The sequence below is a fragment of the Arvicola amphibius genome, chromosome X, assembly GCF_903992535.2.
Source record: "Arvicola amphibius chromosome X, mArvAmp1.2, whole genome shotgun sequence".
Lineage (NCBI taxonomy): Eukaryota > Metazoa > Chordata > Mammalia > Rodentia > Cricetidae > Arvicola > Arvicola amphibius.
The window spans coordinates 43,580,675-43,603,106 of NC_052065.1; the positions used below are offsets into that span (position 1 = coordinate 43,580,675).

General features: G+C 37.6%; 1 protein-coding gene across 1 annotated transcript in view; it reads left to right on the forward strand.

Annotated features, from left to right (window-relative positions):
* Positions 1 to 22,432, forward strand: part of Dmd (dystrophin) — a 1,847,711-nt gene that overhangs the window by 1,628,526 nt on the left and 196,753 nt on the right. Inside the window, 1 exon segment of the mRNA XM_038316167.1 lies at positions 11,081 to 11,141. Within this exon segment, the coding sequence (XP_038172095.1) occupies positions 11,081 to 11,141 (61 nt within the window).

A 22,432-nucleotide genomic window follows, 5' to 3' on the forward strand; every position in this document is an offset into this window, starting at 1 on the left:
TTGGTTGGGTTATGAAAAAAAAACAAACAAACAAAGAAGCAAATAAATAAATAAATGAAAAGATTGACCTGTATGCAAGTCAGTGCGGGAATCTTCTTGATTTATGTCACTGTGAGAGGACTAAATCCATTCTGGGCAGTGCCAAACCTGTGCAGGCAGTGCTGTGCTGTGAGGGAAAGCAAGCCGAGCAAGCCATGAGAAGCGAGCCAGTAAGCATCCTTCCTCCATGACCTAACTCTTCTTCAGTTCATGTGACCTGACAATTGTAAGCTGAAATAAATATTTTCCTTCCCACGTTGCCTTTGATCATCATGCTTCATCACAGCAATAGAAAGCAAAATAAGACACTTTCTCATTTAAAAATAAATTTCTCATCATATGGCAGTGTGTTATGCACACACAATTCTCTTTTACAACTTCCCTTAAGGAACCCAACCATTTTCATGACTTCAACCATTATTTGAATACTAAAATTCATCTCGCACTTGAGTTTAGATAAAAATATCAATCTTCTAAATATTTTAACATAATTATAGCATTCATCAGAAACCTTTCTTTCCCTAGGTTTTCTACCAATGAACTCTGTCTTTAATTGCATAGTAACTAATCATTGAAATCATCTGCAATTTCTCATTACTTGTTGAAATCTCTCTCCACTCCACTATTTTCACCTTTGGTCTGTGTATATGATATCAACAAAAACAACAATCTGATCTAATTAAAATTAGCCTTTTTTAGAAAAGAGTCTGCATAAAATAGACTATGTTCTCCTATTTTGCACTTATGAGGTATTTCATATTAGCCACTTTACAGAAGCAAAAAATTGAATGGATAGCCACAGTATGTGGAGAAAAGGAAATTAAAAGAAATGGTTCAATGGGTACAAAATTTTAGTATCTTGAGATGAACTGATATAGGGATATTCTGTACAAAAGTGTCTATAGTTGATATCGCAGTATTGTGTTTTATCTTCATGATCAATGTTGATAAAAGATCTGTTGAACAGATGCAATTGCTTTTTTTAAAAAAAGTTGGAAATATAAGAAGAGCCATAAGCTCAACCAGCTGGGAAGGATTCAAATGACTTTTTCTCTGCCACATTTTATATTGCTATAGTACATTTAGAATAGTCAGCAAGGGCTGGAGGATGGCTCAGTGGTTAAAAGCACCAGCTTATCTTCTGAAGGACTAGAGTTCAATTCTGAGCAAAGACATAGCATCTCACAACCATATGTAACTCCAGTTCCAGAGTGTTCAGTGGCTTCTTATAACCTCTATGAGTGCCAGGCATGTATGTGGTACACACACACACACACACACACACACACACACACACACACTGGCACTCTACCTCATGCACAATCACACAAATACAATTAAATACAACTTTTCAAAAGAGTAGTTAGCAGTGGATTCAATGTCTGAAAACACATACTTTCCAATTGAAACAGGGAGACTGATTCCATAATTATCGTTCAGATAACACCTTACAAGTATGAGATCACAAGTATTATATGTAAAATGATTAACATTTTGCAAAGTAGTTTCATATTGTCTGGCATTTATCCTGGCATGTCATGAAGGGAAAGACAATCATTCCCATTTTACATATAAGAAAAATAGGATTCAGGAGTAGAAAGAATCAAGACAAAGACAATTAATTGATGGTAGACTCAGGAATCAAATCTTGTTTTACAGAATTTTTGTTCTGAAAATTCCACATGACTTCAAAATTTGGGATTGGAAGTTAGAATAGAAAGTTAATATCCTAAGTTCCTTTCTCCATTCAAGCCATTTATAATATTTCAGGAGAAAAGGGACATGTGGGAGATATATTCTCAAATCATATACTGTACCAAATATCATATCTTATATACCTTGAGACTTATATCAACAGATATCATTGACCTACAAAAATGAAATTTTCTCTTTCCACATAAATCGAGAAAGACTTCTGGTGCCAGGAGTGTCATTTATATAAAGTGCCCTTATAATGTCTGTCCTAGTTAAGGTTATCATTGCTGTGACGAAGCACCATCACCAACAGCACTTGGGGAGGAAAGAGTTTATTCCAGATCACACTTCCAGGTGACAGTCTATCACTGAGGGAAGTCAAGGCAGGAACCTGGAGACAGAAGCTGATGCCGAGGCCATGGAAGAGTGTTGCTTACTGGCTTGCTTCTCATAACTTATTCAGCCTACTTTCTTATAGCACCAGACGATCAGCCCTGGGGTGGCACTACCCACATGGGCTTGGCCCTCCCCCATTTATCACTAATTTTAAAAATGCCCTATGGGAGGGGGGTGGACAGTGGTGGTGCACACCTTGAATCCCAGCACTCAAGAGGCAGAGGCAGACAGATCTCTGTGGGTTCAAGGTCAGTTTGGTCTACAGAGCCAGTTCCAGGACAGACTCCAAAGCTATACAGAGAAACCCTGTCTCAAAAAAAAAAAGAACACCAAAAAAGTCCTACAAACTTACTTACAGCCTGATCATATGGAGGCATTTTCTCAATTGAGGCTTCCTCCTCTCTAATGGCTCCAGCTTGTGTCATTGGCACAAAACTAGTCAGTGCAGTGTTCCTAGCCTTTAATTAGGTAAATACACTTCTAGGAATTTTCTTTAAGACAATTAACAACTGTTTACATAATGGTTTATCTTAAAATGGCCATCATGGTTTCACATTTTAAAAGTCAAAGCAATCTAATTATTCTTAGAGAGAATTTTCCTCTGTAAATTGTGGTATATCCTCTAATGTAGTATTTCTCAGCCATTACATTCCAGCTGTAAGCTGGGTATGGAGCTGCAAGCTTCCAGTCTCGGGAGGGTCAGACAGGAGGATTAGTGCAAATGTGAGGCCAGCTAGGGCTATAGCAAGAACCTGAATCAAGAAACATAACCAAAAAAAACTGCTTTAACTCAGTAAGGTGACCATTAAATATTCACATTAGAGAAATGTAAATCCATACTTACATAAAATCATGTGCACAGATATTGGTACAAGATTTACTTATGTTTGCCAAACATGGAAAGTAATCTAAATGTAACTGTTCAACAGTAAAATGGTATATCCATTATCCATACATAATGAAATGTTATGTAACAATTAAAAGGAACAAGTTGTAGGTAAATGTAGAGATACAGATGACTCTCAAATAAAAAGTGACAGAGATAGAGCCTGCCAGTGAGATTTGTGCATCAGCTCTAGGCATTTTAGTTCATTTAAACATCTGTAGTAGTAGGTGGGTTTTTGTTTGCTTGCTTAGTTGGTTTCACATGGAAGTTTGTGACACATTTGCCCCTTTTATGGCTGGGGACTCTGCATGAGGTTTTGGTTGTTGTTGTTGTTGTTGTTGCTGCTGCTGCTGTTTATCGCATTACTTGGTTTAGTGTGAAATTTTAAATGTAGAGATTTTGTTTCCAGAATTTTACATTTAGTATATTTGGACCACAATTATCCATAAGTAATTGAAACTTGGGTAAGCAAAACTGTAGATGAAGGGTGTGTTGGGGGTGAGGCGACTTTATACTCGAAAGGGAATTGAACGCAATAGAGGAAAGCATCTTTGTCACTGAGCTGCGGTTCCAAATGAATGAACAGGAAGTGTTGGAGTCATGTAAGAAGGAATTGGGGAAAGAGGTGAGGTGAAGCAGTGATGAAAAAAGCCGTGGTTATCAAGGTAAATTTTTTTAATATTGCAAAGTATGTTTAATTGAAGAAAATGGGGACCTCTAATGAGCATTGAGGTAAAAAACAAAAGAAAAAGAAAAAAACTTAAGTCCCCTGACTGTAGAAGGAAGCGGCGGGCTGTGTCCCGCCACCCGGCTAGCTTTACCCAAAATAATTACACGGAAACTGTATTCTTTTAAATCACTGCCTGGCCCATTATCTGTAGCCTCTTATTGGCTAATTCTCACATCTTCCTTTAACCCATATTTAGTAATCTGTGTAGCACCACGAGTGTGGCTTACCAGGAAAGATCTTAACCTGTGTCCATCTCGGAGAGGAGAAGCATGGAGACTCCTATGGCGACTGCCTGAAGCGTCTCCCCAACTCTACTTCCTTGTTCCCACAATTCTGTTCTGTCTACTCCACCTACCTAATTTTCTGTCTCTTAAAGGGCCAAGGCAGTTTTCTTTATTAATTAACCAATGAAAGAAACATAGAGAGATAACTCTCCTCCATCACCTGACAAATGTGAAAGGAAAACACAATAAGTGGTACTAGACAAACATTATATATAACACAAAATATTTTAAGCTTTTTAAACTCCCCTCCCCAGGTTAATTTGTATTACCCATATATTCGTGGGTAGAGGACCATTTCCCTGGAGCATGGTAAGACCTATAGAGGGGCCACACCCTTGACCAAAACTGATTCTCCCACCTATATCTGCCATCAGTCGTGAATAGCTCCTCAGTGAAGCGGAAGAGCTTGTGAGCTCCTCTCCATCTTGAAATGTTGACTGGCTTGATCTTGTACATCTTGATCTTTTGCATCTTGATCTTGACCTTGTGCAGACAACCACAGCTGTCATGAACTCATGAGTGTAGCGATTCTGTCATATCCAGAAGACACCGTTTTGCCACCATCCAATTCACAAAATAAGCTTCTCTGATGAGGACTGCAGTGTCACTAATGGATATAGAAATACAAATTTAGAAGGCAGTTTGAAATTAAGTCCACTAGCAAAATAAAAGTACTGCCTTTACTCCTAAGGTCTATGGGCTTCCCAGATATATTAGTTACTTTTCTATCACTGTAATAAAACACTATGCCCAAGCCAACTTAAAAAAAAAAAAAGAAAGCGTTTAATTTGGTTTGAGATTCTATGAATGGCAGAGTGAAGGTCTGGTTGTAGGAACAGCTGAGACCACACATCTCAAAACACAGGCAAGATATAGTGAACATATTGGTCATTGCATGTGACTTTTGAAACCTCAATGCCCACCCCCAATGACACACCTTGTCCAGAAAGGCCATACTTTCTAATCTGTCCCAAATATTTCTACCTACTGGTAATCTAAATATTCAAATATAAATCAATGAGGGTCATTCTCATTCAAATTACCACACCAAATATGGATTCTTGGCCAGATTTATACTAACTAGCATGATTTGCCTCCAGTGGAGCAGGCCTAAAATCCAATCAGAAAGTGAATGACTACCCTTATAACATCCGTGTCACTATTATATCCATAGGCATATTTTGCACAGGGAGCAGCACATTAAATAGCATGCATCCCAGAATCCAGAAAAGATACCGGCAGTTCCCTCCTTTATGAATCATCTATTTGAATTCATTTTGACTAGCATTCCAGAATTGTGGTCATTTACTTATTTAGGAAAGTAATCTTAAATGTGTTATTTTATGTGGTCTTCATAGTTTCATCATCTGAAAATAAAAGCAATACCTACACAACAGTTTGTTGGATATTTAATAAGCTAGTTTAAGTCATGTACCAAGCATACAAGACAATTTCAATAAGTACATATAACTCCCCTCTATCGATTGCCTCTTTATCAGGCATTCTCTATGGAACCATGTTACCCTAAGGGACAAAATTAGGTTATAAGGAATGAGAAAATGTCACACATACCTGTAATGCATAAATATAGATATATATCATGACTATAGTATGTGGTATTCAAATGTAATAGATGCTACAATAAATCGAAAATAAAAGTTTAGCTGGGCAGTGTTGGTGCATGCCTTTAATTACAGCACTTGTGAGGCAGAGGCAGGCAGATCTCTGTGAGTTTGAGGCCAGCCTGGTCTACAGGACAGGCTCCAGTGCTACAGAGAAATCCTGTCTCAAAAAAGGGGGGGGGGGGGAAGAAAAGGAAAGTTTAGGGAGCATTGTGGGAAGAGAGTGAACCAAAAGTTAATAAACATTATCGTTCCATCGATGTAAAATGTCCCCATAAAAGCACTAACAGAATTTGCATACTTCTGAAGAGATAAGTACCAGTGGCTCACTGATTGGTCCTGAAGCCTTTCTCTTTCCTTTTTTCTTTTCTATTTCTCTCTGGTGGCACTAGGCAGTAAGCCCAACATGTTGCATGTACTAGGCACGTGTTCTGCCACTGAGTTTATCCCTGTCTCCCTAACGCTTTTTTTTAAAAAACATAGAAGTTGAGTTTGCTCTTTTATCTGTTTTTCATGTTTCTCTTTTTTTCCCCACTTTGTTTTGGTTTACTTTTGACACAGCCATCGTCTCTCAAGCTCTGAGTAAAGTCGAAAGGTTAATGATTGCATTTGAGTTGGGACTGCAGAGAGTGCTCTTTTGGCATGCTTTGCAACATTAGTGTCCTTAATTCGCTGCTTAGGCACCTCTGTCAATAAAAATATAGTTTAACACTGGCATGCATCACATGACACATTCTATTTATCATGCATCAAAAAATGGTTGAAATCAGAGCTTTCTCCCAATAGTGTGGCCCATGTTTACGATTTTCAAAGCACCTCGGGCACAATATTGAATCATGGCACCTCGAGGGAAGTAAACATTTGAAGGTAGAATTCCTGTTCTTTCTTGCTCTTAATACCACGCTGCATCTGTAACACTGGGTGAAATTCAAAGGTTGACTTTGGAATAAATAAATTCATGTATAGTTTACACTTTAAATTCAGTAGACAATATCCATGGTACTGGTGCTGTATGATAATGAATCATTTTTCCACTGGAGAATGTAAATTACAAAGCCCCAATCGTAATTACACATAGTAGTTATAGAAACATCTGTATAAGAAAATGCCAAAGGACAGCCTGGTGTCATATAAAAGCTATTTGTCAATAAATCTGCTTCTGATGGGCTACTAAAAATGGACACACCAGGCATAAAAGATGTGTGTATGTATTACGAAAGCCAGCTTTGTGAAGAATGACAGGGTTCCACTGGTGCACTGAGATAAAAGACAGCTGTTGTTTGCATCAGCGCTAAGATGAGAAATGAAATGATAATTCTTGGGGTACACCTATGAGAATTACCCCACATTTGATTGAGGTTTGAATAGATGCGAGGTCAGAGTCATCTGGTAGCTCTGAATGAAATCGCCAACGTCCCGTTGACATTCTCTTCAGAGAAGTGCCAAGTGCAGTCCAGTAGCCCCATCATTCAACTGTGTTATTTCTACAGCAAGCACTTCAGTCCAGCAGATGGGCATCTAGCGGTAATGGGGTAGGGAAGGAATAGGAGGAGGCTGGGTTTCTTATTCTTATTTTTAATTGAATAGAAGGTATTTTTGAGAATAAAATTTCAAAGTTTCAAACTATTACTGAAAAGTAGTTGCTTGGGTGAATTTATAAATCATGAGTCAAAGGGGAAACTCATCTTTTATGGAACTAAAATGCACTGAACTTCACAATGGATCTAATTGATGTGTAGGCATAAAGACTAGGGTTTTGCATTGCTTTGCTTTTTAAATTTTAAGGAGAAAAAACAATGGAGAACTGTAAGTAAGAAAGTTTAAGAAGTTTGCTATTGGGGCTAGAGAGATGGATTAGTGGTTAAGAGCACAGGTGTGAGTTCGACCCAGCACCTATATGTCAGCTCACACCTGTCTGTAACTCCAGATGCAAGGGATGTCCACTCCTATCACTGATGAGCATCAAGCATGCATATGGTGCATACCCGTGTATGTAAGACACGTATAAGAATTCTTCTGGCACATAAATACAAGCAAATCACCCAGAAACATACAATTTTTTATTGCGCTCTTCATTTTTCTCTGCTCCCCTTTCTGCCTCTCCCCTCCCCTCCAAGCCTCTCCCAAGGTCCCCATGCTGCCAATTTACTCAGGATAAAAGATCTTGTCTTTTTCTACTTCCCATGTAGATTAGATCTATGTATGTCTCTCTTAGGGTCCTCATTGTTGTCTGTGTGATTTGTAGGCTGATTTTCTTTATGTCTAAAAACCACTTATGAGTAAATACATATGATGATTGTCTTTCTGTGTCTGGGTTACCTCACTCAATATGATGTTTTCTAGCTCTATCCATTTTCCTGCAAAATTTCAAGCAGTCATTATTTTTTTCTGCTGTGTAGTACTCCATTGTGTAAATGTACCACATTTTCCTTTTCCATTCTTTGGTAGAGGGGAATTTAGGTTGTTTCCAGGTTCTGGCTATAACAAACAATGCTGTTATGAACATAGTTGAGCACATGCCCTTGTGGTACAATTGAGCATCCTTTGGGTATAAACCCAAAAGTGGTATTGCTAGGTCTTGAGGAAGGTTGTTTCCTAATTTTCTGAGAAATCGCCATACATATTCAAAGGGGTTGTACAAATTTTCACTCCGACCAGCAATGCAGGAGTGTTCCCTTTACCACATCCTACCCAGCATAAGTTGTCATTAGTGTTTTTGATCTTGGCCATTCTTATAGGTGTAAGATATAATCTCAGAGTTGTTTTGATTTACATTTCTCTGATGGCTTAGGATGTTGGAAAGTTTATATTTAACTGGAACTTGGATTTTTATTTCTTTTTAAAAATTTTCCAATTATTTAATAAGCATATTGTGATAATTCCTCTGACACCTAAATGGGATTTTTCCTCTGGATGTTGAACAATGCAAAGTCAATCATAGACATGTCTAGGTAGATATGGCTGTTAGCTCTGTTGAGTATCGTGGATTTTCTTGTGTATTATACAGTTGAACGTTCCCTCTTTGTTTTGCCTATTTGATACCAAGACTTACTATGTAGCCCAGGCTGGCTCCCAACTCTACCTCTTTTGCTATAGCAAGTCATGTAGCCAACCTGCAGAGCCTACAATCATCTCCAGCACAATTCCCTCGAAGAGATACCTACAAAAGAACCATCTAGAGAAACAAACTGGTTTTTCTGTTACAAAAGGGGATACCTTCTCCTCGGAATCAGAAAGAATTTCCGATTAATTATAATGATAAATAACTAGGAAAAACGATGAGAGAAATCACAAAGCCTTGGTTCTTGGAGACCTTTAAGGAAGCCATAGCCTTTCTTTTGTCAGTGTAACCATTCCTGCCGTCACAGCGAGCAAGGATGAGACCACCAAATACTCTCTGGAGTTCTGTTCTTCCTTATATATACATGACACGATTTTCAAGAAGAGACTTCACTAATCAGCCAAGAGGATCACTGCCTCTCCATCATGCTTCCTACAAAACCAGGCTTGGGTTGGTAGAATCTCAGAACCTCAGATCTGACCAGATAGCCTGCATAGTCCAGCCCATGTTTTCAAAGCAAATATTATTTACAAATATGAAGTAATCAGGGTTAAAAAAAACTGTAACCCAGAGAAGGGGGAAAAAGGCAAGTAAAGAGTTGGCAGAGAATGACAAAGGCAGGGTGAAAAGGCAAGAGGGGAAAGCAAGGTGAAGAGCAAAGAAAAGAATATAAAAGGACAGAGAGAAATGGAAGACTAGGGACTATTTCAAAGCAGCAGCTAAATGTCTTTTTTTCTCCCTGTTAAGGATTTCTGTCTGCAAAAAAATGATAAAAGCATAATTACCTGCTAAATACAAATCCATTTCTTATATCATATAAATGACATATCTCCAAGGGACAAAGCCTGGTTAAAGGTTGGGTAATGCAATCTCTCTATTACTCTATATAAAACAAAGAAGCTGGAGTTTCATTATTCTTAAATTGTCTGGCATGGGGGAAGTTAACTTTTATTAGAAGCTGTTCTTTCATATTATACAGTGGAGTCAAGGATATATTAGCTTTGACGTTTTCTTCCATCTCAATACACTGTGAATTTACTGCAAGATTTTCAGTGAAGGCAATAATAGCATCAGCTGTGCTTCCAGTTATTAGTAGGATGAAGATTCAGAAATGCACACACACACACACACACACACACACACACACACACACACACACCACACACACACACACACACCAGAGAGAGGGGGTCCTGAGGGAGAGAGAGAGAGAGAGAGAGAGAGAGAGAGAGAGAGAGAGAGAGAGAGAGAGAGAATTGATAGATCATGCTTTTGATATTTCTATTTCAAATGATATCACACATCCTGTGTTTTGTTTTGTCTGTACAAAATGCTGAACCCAGGATACACAAGATATATGATTCTTGAAATTCCCATATCTTAAAACTTTATTCTAGAGGAAGTTACAGTGCCTTTTCAACAGGATTATTTTGTCTTCAGGGGAGAAAATATCAGACATAAGCAGTACATAAAAGATACTTTTAATGAATCAGCTTTTGTAAAGAAGGGGGGAAAACCTACTAGTTAAGCATTTAAAAAAAGTTGTAAAGTTGGTAATTACAGCACACACCTATACCCCTAGCTACCCAGGAAGCCAAGGAAGGGGAATCATAAGTTCAAGGTCAGTATGACATACAGAATGGGGACTCACCTTAAAATTTAAAAAAATGAACAGTTTAAAGACAATTGGTTTGACTTATGTATAATAAAGTCATTAAGTGAATTTCAAGTACAGGCAGTACACATAGGTGTGACCAGACTGTGAATAAAATTTTATTATCCTTTGCTATTATCAGGTGTCATTCTGTCACCTTTGGTTGTCTCTTCTAATAATATGGTGAACAATTGACATTTTAAAATACCCAATTAAGCATGTAATTGGTAAATGGATTTGGATCCTCTTTAATCAAATAAAAATAAGCATACGAGATTAATAAGCATAGTATCTTCATTTCAATAACTTAGAATGCAAATATATTGCAGGGGGATGTTTCATCTGATAAACTAATAAAACCCAGTCAATCAAATAACAAAATATTGAAAAGCAACAACAGGAAATATTATAAGGGAAGCAGTCCGTGGAGCCAAGCCATCAGTCTGTTCATTCATTTTCTTTATTTCTAGTATAGGGTTAGCCGTAGAAAGGTCCTCCTGGCCTTTTGCATTAATTTTTGTGCCTGAGTGTGTTCAATTTCACTTAGTGTAGGCCCGAAATTTCACAACAGCAGATTAATACAGCCTGTCTTCATGAGCAACTGAGCAAACAGACCAGTATCAGTGTAAAATTGTGATTCTGGTGATATAATGCTGTCTTTCCTGTTTGTCATGAATTTGACCTCTTTGCCTTTCTTTTTTATCCTTCTGCAGCTTCGGTCCAGGGTCCCTGGGAGAGAGCCATCTCACCAAACAAAGTGCCCTACTATATTAAGTAAGTCAAAAGAATCACTTTCTTAAAGGAGCATTTATTTTATCTGATCTGTATATTCACAAAGAAATTTCTTTTTAAAGTGGTTACCTTCCTCTGCAATACCTATTTCTTCTTATTCCTAGGGAAGCTTAGATAGTAAACTCATGCTGAAATTAGCCCTGTAAATTTGCTGATGCAATAGGGAACCACTTTCAGGAACAATGCATTTAATGAAGCATGTAAAGTGTGTTTTTGAGAGTGAGCAGAGTTTTCACAGTAGAACAAAAATACCTAAGTAATATCTGTGATGGCGGGAGTGATTATTTGACAGAAAAATATTATTTATGTAGGGGGATTCTGCATTTCTTTTTCAGACAGAGGTGGGAGATTTACAAGTGATATTTACAAAACTGTTTAAATGAATTATTTGTCACATAACCCACAGGCAGACAGTACAGAATTTGTGGAGCTGAGCTGTTCATTCTCAACATGCAGCTCTCAGCCTTTGTTACCCAATAATAGCACCCGACTGGAACTCTTTTCCTGGGACCATTTGTGCCAGTCAATGGAAAAGAGTCAAAGGATGGATGTCCTATGAAACTTAAATTATGATATATTGAGTTGACACAGAAAAGGAAGAAGAAGGAATATTGAGTTATTATGATGGTTTAACAGTCTCTCATCAATCGTGCAAGAGTCTAACTTCAATCTAACTTTGAATTGGCTACCCCCAACAACAATTGGAAATAATTGGTTTCGTGAAGCAGTCTTCAGTCGCAGCTAAAGTCTTTGAACTTTCTTTTGGCATGAGTCTGAATAAAAATATTAAATATCTCCCCAGTTTTTTCAGCATGCCATCTTTTATCGAGGATGTTTTTATTCTTCCGCTACCCATCAATTCTTTATAATTCACTTCCAAAACAATGGCTGCAGTCTTAGATCTTCATTACTTCAGTTCTCAAGAAATGTGATTTCATGCCTCTATTTTGTTAACTCAAAATAATGACGATGAAGGGACTTTAGGGGCTCTCTAAAGCAAGACATATTCTTCAGGAATATGGTTTAACTTTTTATTTTATTAAATTTTTCTCAAATAAGGTATCTTTTAACCTTAACTTCTTTAATACATTTTAATCCTACTTTATAATTTTCTTCTTTTTCAAAACAGTTTTTTTATATTGAACCTATTCATTTCATGACGCTAAACTACATATTGTAAACACCAATTTAAGGTACATGTTTTACTAAATAATGTATAGATTGAAACGTATGTGTGTATTTTTTATGGAACCTTTTGTTCAGAGCCTTTGTAGTGATTTACTATCTCAGTGTTTTCGTCAGTGCGGATTTCTGATTAAGATGTCTTAGACTTGCTAGTGCGTCAGCAAAGCTCTCGCTTTTATCCATTTCCATTATCAGCTGCAATAAAGGTTCTTTTTCTACGAATGTGCATGAAGGTTTAGAACCATCTAAAAATCACTCTGCTGCAAGGATTTTCGGGAATTACTGTGTGGGTTCGTTAACAGTCTCATAAGGATTTTTACCATATTCCCCTTGTTTCCTAAATCTTTCTCGCCTCCCTAGTGCAATGATTCTCAACCTGTGGGTCACAACCCAATTGCATTCACATATCAGGTGCCCTGCATATCTGATATTCATATTATAATGTATAACAGTAGCAAAATTACAGTTATGAAGTAGCAAAAAAGGTGATTTTATGGGTGGGGTCACCATAACATGAAGAACCTCTATTAAATGGTCACTGCATTAGGAAGGTTTAGAACCACTGCTTTAGTGTTAAATCTAATGCAATACATCCCTATAGTTTGCTATGGATCAGTAGAAATTAATTGAGCCATCTAAAATTATATTTGGAAAATTTTAAAATGCTGTATTTCCCCACTTCCCAGCAAGCAGGTCCCTTTGCTGTTTCTCAGTGACAGAAGAGAGCAACTCTATATCCTATTTACCCAGCACTACTTTACATTCTGAAGAATTATTGTGGTAATGAAAACACAAAGTCTATCCCTGACTGTTATGTGTTATGTAGTCCTGGACAAATAATTAACCTATATAAATCCTTTCTTCTCCTGTATAAAATACAGTGTTTACTTAAAAGATATCTAAGGCCCTTTTCAGCTATCACAATCAATTGGTTTAGTCATTCAATGGCCATGTATAAACTCAGAATCCCAAAATCTGAAAGTTTTTTCAAGAATTTTATCTTTATTTTGAAATTTGTTATTTTACTCACTAACATGTTAGTTTAGTTAGTTTGGTTGACTAGGGGTCTGGCTGATTGGTTTTCTAGAGTGCTAAAGGATGGAACCCCAAGGTCTTACATATACCAGACAAGCACACTAACACTAATCTATATGCCCAGGTCCTAGCATAAGCCCTTATGGCTTTAAAGATGCATTAGTGTGCATCTTTATATTTATATGCATGTATATGTATGAATTTTTTATTTTAAGCCTCAGATATCATCTTTCAAACCTAGTATAGTGCCTCTAAATAGTTTTCAAGAGCTCAATTATTCCTGGTTAAATGGTAAAAAAAAATCTAAAACAATAGACAGGAAGAAATTAGTGGAAAGATGATTATGTAGGCCTTAAATGCATCTGAAGTTCCTAGAATGAGAGGTCACCTCATTTTTCTTAGGCATTTCTAAAGCATTATGGAGACCATTCTCTATTAATAAGTTACTTAAAATTAAGGATTACAAAATTTCTCAAATAGAAGTCTAAAATATTGAGCTACAATATACAGAAACCAAACCTTTATAAAATATGTAATATAATAGACACATTAATGACATTTTATTTTATTATTCATAACCATTGTCTAAAACACATTTAAAGCAAATTATTTTAAAATCTTTCATTGTTGAAGAATTTTATACATGCTTGTAATGTGTTTTGATCAAATCCACTCCCCAGTCCCTCACCTTCAATTACCCTGCCTTCTTTCCATCATTTTTCCCTTCCAACTTCATGTGCTTTGTTTATTAAACCCTCTGTAGCCTCTCTGGGATCACATCCCTGAAGGAAACTGATTCTCCCTTCACCAGCAGCCATCAGTTGCTATTGACTGGGGCTTTAAGACCCCTCCTCCTTCCAGGCCAGGATTTTGGCTGATTTGATCTTGCATAGGTCATGTTCATATAGTCACATCTGCAATGGGTTCATATGTGCAATGTCCCCATCACGTCCAGCTAATATTGCTTCTCTGTGAATGTCCACTACTATGGCTCTTAGAAAATTTCAGCCCCCTCTTCTGCAAGGATAACTTATCCTTGGGTAAAGAAGGAGGATGATATATATGTTTCCCTTTAGAGCTGAACACTCCACAGTTAAAGTGAATTATTTTTAGGTATAAGGTTCAGGAAACTTTATGTTTTGGAAAAAAACCTATTCATATTCATAGATGTTTTATTGATCCAAAACTAGAAAGATGACAATGAGTTGAAAATCAATTGATTAGTTCCTACCTTGTTTGTCTTCAAGAGTCTTTCTTTAAACAATTTTGACAATTTCATTCATATAAGGAAAATATTCTGATTTTTTCTTCCCCACTCTTATCAAACCCTCTTTCTTTCCTACAAATTTTGTTCCCACATTCATGACTTTTGTTTCATGACCCAGTGAGTTTAACCCCAGCCATCTGTTTGACCCTGAATTTGGGGAACTTTATGGTGAATCCTGGTGGGTTTATCAGTTGGTGCACAGCTGAAGACAACGACTCCCCCATCTCAAAATTTGTTAGTAGCCAGAATTTGTTCATCTGTGTTGAGGGGGACAGTCCCCTGAGGCATTCTCTAGTCCATAGAAGACTGTTGGTAGGGCCAGTTCTATGCAGACCTGGTGCCCTTAAAGGCAGCAGCTGTGAGTTCATGATTGCAGTGGCTTTCTTGTGCCTAGAAGATGGTGTTTCGCAGTCCTTCTTGCAATCACCAATTCCCATTGTCAAAACAAAGTTATGGTCTCACCTAAATTTTGTATTTTCAATGGTAGGTTATCCAAATAACAAGAAGTTTACATACCAATAGCATAAGACCCATAGGATTGTTGAGTTAAGCATTCATTCTTAAGGTGTTAAGATATTAGCAACAGATTTGCTGTGGAGTGGAAATCAGGCAGTGTTTATGCATATCCTGACACCAGCTTTCCATATGATCCTCCATTTCGATACTTCAGACTGCATGTTTGTCTGGTTTATTAGTCTATAGCATACATCATTGTTACAGTTTTCATTTCCCTCTCCCTTGGGGATCTCTTATTTCTGCCAGCACCTCTATCAGGTTATTTGATTACAGCTTTCATTGCCACTGGAAAAAAAAATAATCACCAACATTGTTCAACCTGTTACAACTGCCTTTTCTCCTCTCTGCCATTTTGTAGATTTTTGGCCTACTGTCAAACTCATGAAAATTTCAGTATAATAGCCTTTAACCAGCTGCTGCGTTCTGTTAGGATTTCTTTCACCTTTTTATGTTTCATACTCCCATATGGGTAAACCAAACAGAGCCAAGAACTAGGACTCTCTTGCTTACTTAATGAGATAGAAAATTATTCTTCTATGTTCTGGACTGTCAGAAGAATTTAGGAATCCCAAACTTGCACGCAGGATGTTCCAACATAGATGCCATAATAAAAGCATAAAAATATCGCATTGAATCAGACTGACATGGCAACTAGCCCAGGGCTCTCTCCCATATGGAGGCAAGAGTGGTGTTTATTGTTTGTTTGTTTGTTTGTTTTGTCAGTTAACCTAGTAATTTTCGTCTCAAAAATTAGGGTGCTACATGCCCAGTTGCTAATGATGTTTTGGAAAATAACTGACGGTGAAGTTTTCCCAAAGCTATGTAAAACTTTTCCCATGTGTTGCTTCAGTCTTATCTTAGAAATAACTCCTATGGTTATATTGAGTTCTATGTAAATCAAGGTATGTTTTACTGTTTCTTCAACTACATCTCTTAACCCCAACAAACAGCTCTGGTTAAATGCTTTGGAAATCAAAGAAGACATTTATATTTACCCACTGTGGACTTTAATCTCACATCCCCACCCAAACTAATGCCTTTTATTTCCATCTTCCTGCTTTGAGAAATGTTAATCCTTTTTAGTCCTTTAATCTGTCCTTGAATGAAAGATAAGCTTTCCCCTTGATCATCTTGGCTTTTTTTCCCTGGATCTTCTCCAGCTCTCTAATATCTTCCCTAGGATAGCATGAGTAGAACATCCCAGATACTGGTTATTACATTTGTTAGCACCGTCTCTAGTCTCCACTCCCTCATGAAGAATGTAAATGCTATTTACTGTCCCCCATTGATACTGAAATGGAGCAACCAATTGAGCTCATAACCTATTTTACATGGATTAGTTCTAGCTGAAGGACGATTTTCTGCTACTTTTCTGTATCACCAGATGAATTGCTTCACCTTATATTTCTGCCAGCTGTCCCTTAGGATGGACTAGCTTTTTAGAAGAGCTGGTCTTTTTCCTGCAGAAAAGACGCTGTGGTTGCTAAATAGTGGAAGGAATCTGCTAATAAAACCCAGTAGCAAACCTGCTGACTCAATCAGCAATAATGCATTGCACTAGGTTTTTTTCTAAATATTTCTGAGGTACTTGATGAGGAGGGAAAAATGGGGTTCTAGGGAAACTAAGTCTTAGCTATTTTTGTTTGTTTCTTATTTTTTTAACATAGAGTGCTTATTAGGTTCAAATGAGTTTCCATTTTATACTACTGAAAAGAGAGAGAGAGAGAGAGAGAGAGAGAGAGAGAGAGAGAGAGAGAATCTTCCCTTCACCACTCTCAATTCCAGGCATGTTTCTACAGCCATTTAATGTGTTTGAGTCACTCAAAACCTTCTAGTTGGTTCTTGCTTAGCAAAGAAAAGATGCCTGGCTGAAGTCAACATTTATTTCACTCAACATCTCTCATTAACACTGCTATGTCTGATAAAATTACTGGTTTGGGTTCTGACTCTCCAGCGTTCTATGACCTGTTATTACCATAGCTCCAGAAGTATGAGAAGCATTTGATTTACCGCATGGAATTGTGGCCAACTACCTAGACCTGTCTTTTGGTGTTGGTGTTTGTAGTAGTGATAACTGTTTTGTTACATGTAATTTTACTATGTTAAAGCCTTTCTTTTTTGTTTAAACAGAAAAAGGGGAAATGATGGAGGAGAGTTATCTGTCTATGTTTCTTTCATTGGTTAATTAATAAAGAAAACTGCCTTGGCCCTTTAAGAACAGAAAATTAGGTAGGTGGAGTAGACAGAACAGAATTGTGGGAACAAGGAAGTAGAGTTGGGGAGACGCTTCAGGCATTCGCGATAGGAGTCTCCATGCTGCTCCTCTCCGAGATGGACGCAGGTTAAGATCTCTCCTGGTAAGCCACAACTCGTGGTGCTACCCAGATTACTAAATATGGGTTAAAGGAAGATGTGAGAATTAACTAATAAGAGGCTACAGATAATGGGCCAGGCAGTGTTTAAAAGAATACAGTTTCCGTGTAATTATTTCGGGTGTAAAGCTAGCCGGCGGCCGGGTGGCGGAAAGCTAGCCGGTTGCTGGGAACTGGGCGGCGGGAACGCAGCCCGCCGCTTCCCACTACAGGTGTTCTTCTGTATCTGTCAGTGTATACTCTAGTTTAAGCTCATAGACCATACTCTCATCTTAGGACAGATGGTCCTTAACTCCAGTAGCCTTTGAGTCTCAGCACTACCTTGCTCTTATACCGTAGTACTTCAATTCCTAATTTCCATACCTGTCTTCAAGGTTGAAATGTCTCCTGTGTTTCAAACATATGTTTCGGTCGTACATGCTCCAACTCTTAGTTATGCCAGGGATTGTTATAGCTCATTTTGGCTTGTCTTTCCTTTGAATTACTTATTGCAATTTCAGTGTGAGAAGTTATATACAGAGGAAGCAGTGGTTAGCTCTCTCTGAGCTTTAACAACAGCCATCCTGGGAAATATCTCTGTATTGGCTGGTTCACAGTCGCTGTATCTTCTGAAAAGGACTTGATCTCTTGTCATCTAGAGAAGATGACACTGTTCTTATATAGAACATTGGATTGTGCTACCTGACTGAGAAAGAATTCCTCCGTTTCTAATGCTTATCTCACTGCTCTAAGAATCATACTAGTATTCTGACATTTGGTTTGTATTATCAGTTGAAGGCTGGCAAAGCTATTTATAGACTAAGAACACATCGTGTAGTCTACAGTTGTGTGCTGTTTCTGGTAAAATCCTTTTTGTGTATATTTTCCTTCAAAGCAACTTTTATCAACTGACATTATGTAATGGAAATGTTAAGAAATCAGTGCATCAAAGGGCTTAAAATCTAGTTCCAATCTCTCTATAAACTAGCTCTTTGTGCATTTGTGAATCACTTTGACTTTTTTGGCCTCAGTTTTTCCTTCTGTCATCCAAAGATGCAGCGCCACATAATATTACAGGCCATTTCCAGTTCTGACATTCAATCGTTCTCTGCATGTTGGCTTTGAAATAGAAATTGTTTGTGACAGTCTTCTAGAGGAGAGAAAATGAATCTTCATAACACTCTTGAGAATTCTTATTGTACCATCAATCTTATCAGAATGGAAAGGACAAATGATATTGAATCCTTTCCTTAGCCATTTAGCACCCATGATGATATGAAATAAATGTAAAACCAAATTCCCTCTCTAATTTGAGCTGTCAGTCTTTGAGAACACTGGTAAATATCTGTGAGTAATTAAAGTTTTGACATCACTGTCAAACCCCTGATGCTCTGACTTTTCAAAAGGCTTTGGTAAAGAAAGATAACCCAGAGGTCAGTCTTCTCTGCTGTGCTCCACAGTTTGCTGGCTCCAAAGGTCATATTAGTGGAGTCTCATTAAGCTCTGGAAGTACAGGAAAGGAAAAGTCAGTACTGCTTAATTGATGATATAATCATGTAAACAACTCAGGTTAAGATATTAACTGAAAGAAAGTTAATAAGATGCAAAAGTGCTATGTAGAGTATTGAGCCTGGCCTTTGGTTTTGCAGAGTTCACTGGGAGACATAGACATTACTAACTTCTCTGTCTCACAGGTCTATGTAAAATGATTTACATTCCTTTCTCATAGTTTCATAAGCTAACTTGTATAATCATAACTTGAATAAGAGGCTCAACAAGAATACATACTGTATCCACTTCTCTAGTGTATTATGTCACAGCACATACTTGGTAAATATTCCAAAGAATGAATGGCACATTAATGCACACACACACACACACACACACACACACACACACACACACACATATATATATATATACATATATATATATATACATACATATGACAGTAACTTTCTGTGCTTTTCAGCTTCCAGCCTTTTTTTTACTTTCTCACATGTGTGAATCATTTCCCCCCATGTTGTGCCTAGGACCCAATGACTAAGCAAGGGCTCTGCCACTGAACTGAACTTCTACCTGCTATGTGTCAGTTGAAGTTGCTGGCCTGACTGTATCACTCATACCTTTAGACAAAGTCTAATGTTTACAAGCATACTCGGTTTAAAACGTTTTTTTTTATTTTGTTATTATTTTATTTCATATGTATGAACATTTTGTCTGCAGGTATGTATGTACCTGCTTCTGTCAGAAGTCAGAAAAGTCAGAAAAGGTTAAGTTACCATTTAAGTGCTAGAAGCCAAAGTTAGGTCCTCTAAAGAGCATCAAGTGTACTTTGAACAACTGGGCAGTCTCCAGCCCCTCATACTACAATTTTTGTTGAGTTTCTCTTCTCTCATGTTGCTTGAAACATAGGAAATGACACTTCACAGACATACCTGATTCATTCTTATCGAAACCTGAATTCTTACATGTATAAATTCCTCAGTTCTATTCCTAGCACTACCCAAGCTGGAATTCCATAGTCTGTCTTTCTTTACCCGACAGTAGGATTTGACATTTCACTCAGTCCATGTGAGCCTGGGTTTCACCTTACACATAAGGAAGTAGCATGGACCATAAAGAAGCAAAGTCCCACCCCTAGCTGAGAAGATTTGGGCAACTGATTTTGTCAGAGAAAGAGAGAGAGAGAGAGAGAGAGAGAGAGAGAGAGAGAGAGAAAGAGAGAGAGTTCATTTCGTTTAAGGGTGTGACACCTGCTGGATCGTCCATGTTCAGTGATAGCTCCACATCCAGAAGCATCTGCTGTGGGCTTTAAAAGGAAGACAAGGAGAAACAAAGGAGGAATGCATCTGGGAGGAGTAAGGAGCTAGGGTGTGTCAGTTAAAACACATTATACATTATACCATGTTCTCAAAGAACTAATACAATGAGAAAAATAAGGCAGTAGAATTAATTACCGAGATCTCCATGATCCCTGGCTTTATTTTCAAAGAAACAGGGTCTTTTGTTTTTGCTAAATACTATATATTAGGCCTCTTCTGTTTCCCATTGATCAATGATGCTTTGCATTTATGATAAAGCATGTTTCACTGAGCATTGTGTCTAGGATCTACTTTGGGAGCTAGGAATCTGATAGCCATAGTCTTAAAGAAATCACAGCTTATAGTTTTAGTTTACAGAAGGATGCTGAGAATATATGTAATTCTCCAAAGTATATATATATATCCGTGTGTGTGTGTGTGTGTGTAATTATAGTTAAAACATGTGAGGAGGCTTTTAAATACCCTTAATTATAATACATATCGCTTAATATACATAGAATAGAACATCACTCAAAACTTGGGAGTAGCTTTTCTCCTCTCCTTTCAAACTAAGTCTAAAAGATACCTAGAATTAGGACTTGGAGGAAATGTTTAGAGAGATACACCCAGGATGAGCTACATATTTGGAATTTTTCTAGGACCCAAATATAGTCATGATCAGTTTATTTTAATTTTAAGAGTTCCCATCCAGTTAGAGATATGTGCAAAGTCCCAAACATTCCTGAGCTTCTCCTAGGCGTCTCTGATTGCCTCTTATCCTGTCCCCGGGGGAAGAAGCATCCTGTTCCCTTCACAAAGGGCAGCAGCCCAGACAACATTTTAAAATAACTTAATAACCCTGAACTGCCTCTCCCCTTCAGATAATTTTCTTAGAGCATTAGGCCTTTGAACACTGACCTGGATTCAGAAAATGTCCGTTTCTCAGCAGCAAAGTTTCAAATCCTATTCACTCCACCCCTCTGCCATTCCAGCAGATGAAGTGGGTGATGTGGGGGTAGCCAGAAGCATATATTTGTTCCTCCCCTCCCCCTCATTTCCGCATAACCTGCATATGTGTATACCTTTCTTCTTTTAAAAAACCATTAGAGCATTGTATAAATCAGCACTATCATGCTGCAAATTTTAAAAATCCTAGTACAAAAGACAAAAACAATGTCTGCTTTCCCCACCAGCAATAAAGGCTCCTAACTACAGGTCCTAACTTAAGTCTAGCTCACAGTCAGCAGCTTTTGTGATTTCATTAACTACTGGGTGATTGAAACTGAGAAGCTTCTGCGCTTTTCCCTAAACTTTCAACTGTATTTTTTTTCTGTTTTTCTTTCTCAGCTTCTCCACATCCACTTTGGTCCCCAAAGCCAATGGATGTCAGATAGTCAATGCAAAGTGTAATTTTTTACTTACTTTTTTGTTAGTTTAGAATGAAGTTTTGTTTTCCCTGTTGGTTACTTCTTCTTCATGCAAAGCTTCCTGTAAACAGATTTCTTTTCATAGCCATGGCCCATATAATCCCTATACAAAAAGAAAGTCCGAGCTAATGTGTACTTACTGTATGCTGAATGGTTCACTAAGGCCCCCTTCTGTACAATGAAGCACTTAGGGCCCTTTATTTTGAATCCTTACCATAACTTGTTGATATTTGATAATAAAGAAACAATTGGAGCAAAAGTAATTTGATAACTTATGAAAGATTAATAAATAGATTGAGGTCTGATATTTAAAATCATCACCACTATCACCGCATGCCAGTCCTTCCTGTACATTTCAGTTTTCAGTTCTATGGGTGGAAAACTGACTCTTAGGATAACCAAGTGTGACCAGTCTACCACTGGGAGGCTACGCCTGAGACATCACCCCTACAACCTTACTAGTCCTTCCTTGTAAAGCTGGTAGTTTTTCGTTTGGCTTACCTCCACAATGAAATTATCCTGATACTATTGTCTTGTAAATATCACAGGTTACTCGTTGTAGCTTTGGGTTATAAAGGAAAGAGGAAAACGTTGTTAGCCCTAATATAAGCATTTTGATTTGCACTTATGTTGATGAAAGCAAAAGACTTTGAGGTACATCCCACTATTTTTTTCAGAGATTTCCTGA